A 7638-nucleotide genomic window follows, 5' to 3' on the forward strand; every position below is an offset into this window, starting at 1 on the left:
ACTGTGTTTAAGGCCAGTCGGACCCCAACCAAAGCACCCTCCCCTGGCCTGACCAGATCCAGCGCCGAGCCTCGGTGTGGAGTGGAGGGCAATCTCCCAGCCAGCCCCCAGGTCTCCGATGAGTTGTGGCACTCCACAGCCGCTCCCACCATCTGTTTCGTAGCAAACCCAGTGCGAGTTGCTCCCGCGTTGGGGAAATAAAAACAGATATAGAAAGGAACAAATAAAAATTAAAAAGCTAGATGCTTTACTGGTGGGGCGGTGGGGAGGGGACCGGTTAGAACCTATCGAAGCAAATCGAAGGGGCTGGGCGCTGGCGCCCGCAGAGTGTCGGCAGGGAACGACGGCACCGGCCGAGGCACCGCTGTTTGGGGCGCCCCCTGCAGCACGTCTAGAGTCGGAATCCTGAAAGACAGAAAGCCCCAGGTAGGGGCGAGGGCGAGATTTGGGACCAAACCTGCCCGTCCCTACCACCCCTTATACCCCTCCGTTGCCGTCCACGCGGCGCTGGCCGGGGTGCCCCCACCTGCCGAGCGGCGGCAGAGCGATGACGCGCGGCCGCGAGGTGAGCACCACCTCCCCTCTGCTCGCCTCCACTAGGATGTTCTGGATTACGTTCTCCAGCAGCGCCTCCTGCAGGTTGGCGAAAGCCGGGAGCCTGCGGGGGACCAGAGAGTAGGTGTCAGCGCTGTCACCCGCCACAATCACATTCTCTGCTGGCCTCCTCGGTGCTGTACCTGGATTCTCATTGACCTCCCCACCCTCCCAACACTAGGCGGCATCCTCGTTCCAAGTTTACCGACACTTACAGAGCCCAAGTTGTCAAGTGTTATGTTGCTGGCACAGTAGTGTGATTCGAACCCAGGCAATTGTAGTCTGCATCTCTCGGCCACGTTTGGGGAAAGGCATCCAACAATGAGAATGTACAGAAGGGACTACATGGGGCCTAGGGAATCCCAACCCCAAAAGAAAGCAACCACGGAGCAGTCCCAGGGAAAGTGGTACAAGAGGAGGCGGAACTTCTCTCCTGGTTCTAGAAACCCGTCTAAGAGATCTTGAAGACTAACTCCTCTCCTTGAAGTGGTATGATGGTGAATGTTAATAGGCAGGTCTTGGAGAAAAAATTAAAGCTCAGACTGCCGTTCTGCAAATACTCCCACCCAGGCCTTACTCTTCCAACCGTTGAACACTGAGTTGGAAGACACGTGCACAGGAGGCCACCCCAGTATACCACTGTCCTGCAGGAAGGATCCTTCTGCACACAGCCCTCCTCCAAACCCCCACCTGGGTCTGGCTGCTCACCTGCTGATGGCCGTCTTCTCATCCTGCTCTCGCTCCTCCTTCATTATGATCTTCAGCTGCTGCTGCCACCACCATTTCAGGGACTCCTGGGATGAAGGCTGCTGTGTGGTTTCAGTCTCTGTCCAGGTCGACTTCTCTTCCTTCTCCTTCATCATCTCTTCGTCCTCCACAGGCTCCTCTTTGCAGCTCTCTTCCTCCTCTTTCTTCTCTTTCTCCTCTTCTTCTTCCTCTTCTTCCTCTTCCTCTTCCTCCTCTTCTTCTTCCTCCTCTTCCTTCTCCTCTTCCCCATCTTCCTCCCCCAGCTCCCATTTGTCCTCCTCCTGCTCCTTGCCTTCCTTGTCCCCCAAGCTGCTGGAGGACAGAAACAGGCCTGGTCCTATGTGCAGGCTGCTGGACTGGGCCATGAACCTGGCTGACTGCTCACTCCAGAACTGGCAAAAGTAAGGAATCTGCTCCACTAGGCTTTGGTCCATGGCTTCATGGAAGGTCTTATCTTCCAGCAGGCCCCTGGATGGCGGGGAGGAAGAGAAGGTTCTCACTGAGAGGCCTTGTGGCCCCCTGTGAGGCTTTGGTTTCAGTGTTCCCCAAGTAGTGGTTCTCGCCTACGGTGTCCACAAACAGGAGCTAAGTGGGGGAGGGAAGCCCTTGGTCCATTGCTCCTACCCCTATCCTTCTTTAGAGGAAGGTGTCTCTGGACCCCATGGAGTCTTAGAGGTGAACATTATATGGTAGAGACAGAGCCAGGAAGTCTGAGTTACACACATGAGGGACAGGAACCCCGAGGAGAATGTGAACTGGCCCTAGACATCATCTACCAGCTGTGGACAGGGCAGAACTTGGGATCCAGCCTTGATGATCCCTCCATCCAGCTCTACTGGAGCTGTACCATCCTAGAGAGCCTGGGGCCATCAATGGAAGAATCTTGTGAGGAAATTTTATTTTTCAGGAAAGGAAGGGCTAGGACTTCAGTGGCTGTGAGTGGACTCAGAATTGACTGAATGGGCTGGAGAAATGAGGGTTAGGGTCCACGGGGTGGACAGTCACCTGATGATGGTGGTGAGACAGTCAACCAAAAGCTGCTTCTTCTGTTTGGAGACAGGGGCCCACGTGTCAGTGGATTCTTTCTCAGAAGCCTCTGACTCTTCCCTGATGCACGTCCTCTTTGGCAGCATCCTGGGGTGAGCCATGACATTGAGTGGCCTGGACAAGCCACCATGCAGGGACTGGGGGCACAAGCAGTGGTGGTGGCCTCCCAGTCAAGAGGACATAGTGCTACTGCATTTGGGGAACTAAACCCAACCCTCAGAGTTGATGCAGGACTTGGAGAGGCTCCAAGTTGGAAAGGAAGGAAGGAGGGATGGGGAAGCCTAGGTGGGTTCCCTAGAGGCCTCTGGCTCTTTGCCTCCTCTGCATATGGGCTTTAGCAGTAATGGGGGCTTCTTGGGCCCAACAATGCCATATTAGCCCCAATCTCCCCCCACCCCTGCCACTGCACCTGTTCCAGCCCTCAGTAAGGGTTGGGTCTGGGCAGCACCTGTTCTGGAGAGGGAGGAGGGTAGAAAGTAGAGGATGGAGACCCCTCACTCCCTGAGAGTTCACCGGTACAAGAAGTGTCGGGGAAAGTCAGAGAAGAAGTTGTCCAGGAAGTAGTCGATGGCATGGGCGCGGGCAGTGAGGCCCAAGTAGAGCATGCCTGGCGAGGGTGGCTGAGGACATGGCCAGGATGTCTCCTCCTTTGGGATCCTAAGATTCCAGCTGGTGGGTGGGTCAAAAGACTGCTGTTTCTTGATGGGGGGCAGCGTCTTTGGGAAGAGTGAGGCAATGATGGCAGGGGCTTCAGGACTGTACTCCCATCACCAATGGTCTTTTGGGCCATGCAGGGGTTTGACTCTACCCTTCTAGGAGGCTGGACCAGGGGTTGGAGGTATCTTTGAGAGCGAGCAAGGACCCTCTCAAGTTATCCAAGGAGATGGTCCTGGGGCTTATTGCTTTACCTTGTACCTCCTCACGGGCTCATAAGCTTCATAATACGCCCTTTTCTGTGAAAGCAAAGAGACCCCTGCTTAGGATACAAGAGGCCTAGAGGCCTGAAGCCAATGCCAGGACCTGCTGCCCTCTTAAACTTGCCCAAGTTCTAGAAACACCTTCTTCCAGAACCTTCCTTAGGAAAGTACAACCTAAAGACAAGGAAAATCTAGTTATCCAACTGAAGGAAAGAGGAGGTGCTGGCAAATATGTGTAGGCTGCCCCAAAAGGCTTGTCTTTGTGCCCTAGAGCTTTGTGGTTTGGTGTGATAAGGAAACAGCCTCTCAATTATTAAGATTTAATTCAGAAAAAAAGGTTTAATGCAGAAATCCCTTCTTCTGTGGCCCCAAGATATGATTTGCCTCCATGGTTGAATCAGAACTTTATTTTTTTTAAAATATATTATATTGATGTTTTATAGAGAGGAAGGGAGAGGGATAGAGAGTTAGAAACATCGATGAGAGAGAAACATCGATTAGCTGCCTCCTGCACCCCCCCTACTGAGTATGTGCCCACAACCAAGGTACATGCCCTTGACTGGAATCAAACCCAGGACCCTTGAGTCCACAGGCCAATGTTCTATCCACTGAGCCAAACCAATTAGGGTGGGTCAGAGCTTTAGAGGGGAGCAGTCCCTCCTTGGAAGCTAAGTGGTGGACACAAAGGTGATCAAGGAACATGAATACTACCATGGGAAAGCTATGAGATTGGAGGAGGGACCAAGATACATTTTGTCTTATGTTTATCATTGGTCTCCCCCGACAAATGCTCATAGCATGTTTAATGAATCCTTACTGGGGGCGGGGGGTGGGGGGGTGGGCAGGCACTTTACATGTATTAACTCATTTGATCCCCCAAAGAGCACTCAAAGCAGAAAATATTTTACTCACACTTAAAATATTTTGAAAACTTTCATTTTTAACCTTGGGAAACTTCAGACATATATAAATTTGTATACAAAGAATCTTCCATTACCCACCACCCAGCTTCAATAATTAGCAACTCACAGCCAATCTTGTCTCATGTCTACCCCACCTCTGAATTATCTTGAAGCCAATCCCAGGTGTCATATTACCCCACCCCCTCCAGTTTACAGTTGAGGGAACTGAGAGGTTAAATAATTTGATCAAGATTACAGAGCTAGAAATTATCCAAACCGGGCAACTTGTTCCCAGAGTCTACACCCGAAACCACCGTGTGCACTGTTCTCCATCAGAAGGTGAGCGCTATCTTGTTTTCTCTGGTCCCTAGTACCCAGCACTTCAAAGGCACCTGTTAAGTACTAGCTACATGAAGCAGGATGGTCAGCCAGCCTTCTGTATCCAAAGAGTCTCTTGAGGAGATATTATGATTAGTTTAATGAAAGAAATCTACTCTCTTAAGGCAGGCTGGCCAGTTTTGCATGTAAGACCCCCTCAGATCATTACTTCTGTCATCTCTGGTAAGGCCAATCAGAAATATCCATGGTGTTCAAGGCCCACTCTGCCCTCCTCACCTTCACTTTCCTATCTGTGATAGTGAACTCCACTTCCTGCCGCACCTTCTCATCCTGCCACTCCTGCAACTCCTTTTGGAACTCCTTTAGGAGGTCCTGCCGGTACACCTGTGGCACAGGACAAGGAAAGAGAAGACTAAGGTCTGGGCAGCTTGCTGTGGGCCCCCTGTCCTTCCAGGAGCTGGTTCACCCTGGGGATCTGGGGATCTAATAGGGCTGGGAGTTGTGCTCTAACTCAGCTTCTTTCTGGGGTTGATCCTACCTTGCATACCAGGTCCATGCTGTAGAAACTGGCATGCACTGAGGCCTTCAGAGTTACCACAAATGGGATCGTCTCTTCCGGAGCCACCTTCCCTTTCATGGGGCTCACGGACACCTGTTGGTTTGGGGAAGGAGTCTCTAGAGCTTCACAGAGATGGAATGGGACAAGATGAGATGGTATGGGAGGAAGTGGGATGGGATGTATGGATGGGAGGGAATAGGATGGGGTGGGATGAGATGGGACAAGGGGGTAGGTCTGGAACTCTGCTGGAGGTTCAGAATCTGTGGACACAAGCGGCTCTCACCTCCCCGAAGTCTAGAGGCTTCAGTTGCCAGGCAAAGACAATTGTCTCATTTTTGGAGCTGTTGTTAAGGAACAGCAGGCGGCTGCACTTGCTCTGCACAGGAATATTTCCCAGGGAGACGTGAGACTGGGACAGGAAGACATCCTATTGGTGGAGACAACACAACAGCAACTTTGGGATGTGAAAAAATAATAATCAGAGCAACCACTACCGATTACTGAGTGCTTTCCACAGTCCAGCTACCATGGTAGGCAATTTACATGCATTTGACCCTCCCAATAGCCCTATGATACAGGTTCTACTGCTATTCCCATTCTACAGATATGCTGCTAAGGCTCAGACAGCATAAATATTTTCTCCAAAGGTCTCTCACAGGTGAAGCTTGGGTAAACCTAGCTTTACTCTGAATCCTATGATTTTGACCATTAAAACGGGCTTGAAAAGGCTGAGAAATCAGAATTTGCTTAAAGAAGACAGAAATAAAGAAATAGTTTGAGGCCCTGAAGGATGGTTATAAATTAATGGGTGACCAGCTGTTATTGTCACTGGGCACAGAACAGGAGCTGTGTTATAGGGGTGTCTGGGAAGACTTGAGACTACATGAAAGGAACGCTTTTTCTCTGTCCAGACTGAGTGCTTCCAGGGCTGGGACTTTGTCGGACTCTTCTCTGTGTCCCCAGGGCCTCCATAGTGCTTATCCTGCAGTAAGAGTCCAAAAGGGTAGTGGTGGAAGGGTGGACAGGCAGATATAGGAGCGGGTAATGATTAGATGGTGCCTGGAAGGATGGATGGAGAACTGCATGGATGGATGGATATGTGGATGAGTAAACTGGCATACAGGTCAGTGAGGAGATGGATAGATGGGTGGATGGATAAATGGGTCAGACCTCCCAACAGTGAGGAGTATGTGAACTAAAGGTAGTGTTAGTGACTCTAGATATCTTTCAGCAAATCCATCTAGTCCAGGGGTGGGCTGTTCTGTTTGAAAATAATACCTTAGAGCCCTAGGTATTATCTACCCCTTCTTTCTACGCCTTCTAGTAACCTCACCCTAATGCTCAGAGAAGAGGGTGGACTGGCTTGAGCAGGAACACCTGTGGTCACTAGGTGGCAGGGTAAGCCTCCCATGGAGCTGGTGCTGCCTCCTAAATCTGGAGGAAGTCTGGTTCCAGACTTCATCTCTGTATCTCTCCATTCTCAACATCATACAATTTCCTTCCCAGCCTCCCTATTCCCATGCACTTGCCACCCTGGGCCCTCAGGCTCCTCCTAGGCCTCAGACCTTCCCAGCTCCCTTCCTCCTACCTGTCCAGGAGCCATCAGCCTTGAATGTGTGGAGCTGTTGTCCCATGAGGAGATATTGTGGAAAGGCGCTGTATCCCCCAAGGCATGGGGGTCATAGCCCATTCCCTGGAATTGGATTTTGGCCGAGTGCCATCCCAGGATGTGGATGGGCACCTCCACCTGGGAAGTTAGGAGGGTGGGGGAAAGGACTAGTCAGAGCAAGGCCTGCTGAGGAGGCCAATTTCAAGTCCTGTCCCATGTTAGCCCAGGCTGCTACTCACTGTGTAGGTCTTGGCCTCAATTGGTGAGAAGATCCACAAGATTTGAGCAGTGGTGCCTGGCTGGATCTCCCCTTCAGGGTTGAGGCAGGAGAAGATGGGGTGGTCAAAATTTTTTGCCTGAACCTGCAACAGGATGTCGGTCTGGACCTCATATGTCACAGGCACCGAGCCACCGTTGTACAGCTCATATATCTGCAGGGGGTGGAGATAAGGAAACCTCCATACAGGCTCAGGGCTGCAATGCAGAGAGCCTGGGATTCTGTGTCCACTGCGGGAGGGCAGGTTGATCTCACTTACAGTCCCAGAGCTCCCCTAAGTACCTCTGATTTCCCTTCTGGCTTCATCATCCAAGAAGTATATAACTGTGATATTTGAGATAATCTGTAATCTTCATATTATTTGCTCTGAACTTACCTTTGTCAAGGTATAAGGGGACACTTAGCTCATGTCCTTAGTATTGGCATTTAGGGAAATTGTCCAAGCAAGCACCATCCTGACTCTTCATCATTTTCTAGGCTCTGGTTCTAGTCACCTGTGCGACTGCCACTTTCCACATCTGCTATCAGAGGCCTTCCTGCTTAAAGGCAGACAAGGGAGAGCAGAAGGAAGGCATGCGGTCCCCCAGGATTAACTTCAAAGTTTGGGAATCACAGAACATCCTGGAAGAAATCAGAGAACTTCTGGT

General features: G+C 51.1%; 1 protein-coding gene across 1 annotated transcript in view; it reads right to left on the reverse strand.

Annotated features, from left to right (window-relative positions):
- Window positions 1-224: 224 nt before the first annotated feature.
- CFAP65 (cilia and flagella associated protein 65) overlaps window positions 225-7638 on the reverse strand; it is a 29173-nt gene continuing 21759 nt past the window's right edge. Inside the window, 11 exon segments of the mRNA XM_006763435.2 lie at window positions 225-405; window positions 527-658; window positions 1303-1809; window positions 2347-2475; window positions 2902-3104; window positions 3297-3341; window positions 4823-4930; window positions 5085-5198; window positions 5389-5532; window positions 6694-6852; window positions 6954-7145. Coding sequence (XP_006763498.1) covers window positions 285-405; window positions 527-658; window positions 1303-1809; window positions 2347-2475; window positions 2902-3104; window positions 3297-3341; window positions 4823-4930; window positions 5085-5198; window positions 5389-5532; window positions 6694-6852; window positions 6954-7145 — 1854 coding nt within the window. The 3' untranslated portion in view covers window positions 225-284.

Source organism: Myotis davidii, unplaced genomic scaffold, assembly GCF_000327345.1.
Source record: "Myotis davidii unplaced genomic scaffold, ASM32734v1 scaffold575, whole genome shotgun sequence".
NCBI classification, from domain to species: domain Eukaryota; kingdom Metazoa; phylum Chordata; class Mammalia; order Chiroptera; family Vespertilionidae; genus Myotis; species Myotis davidii.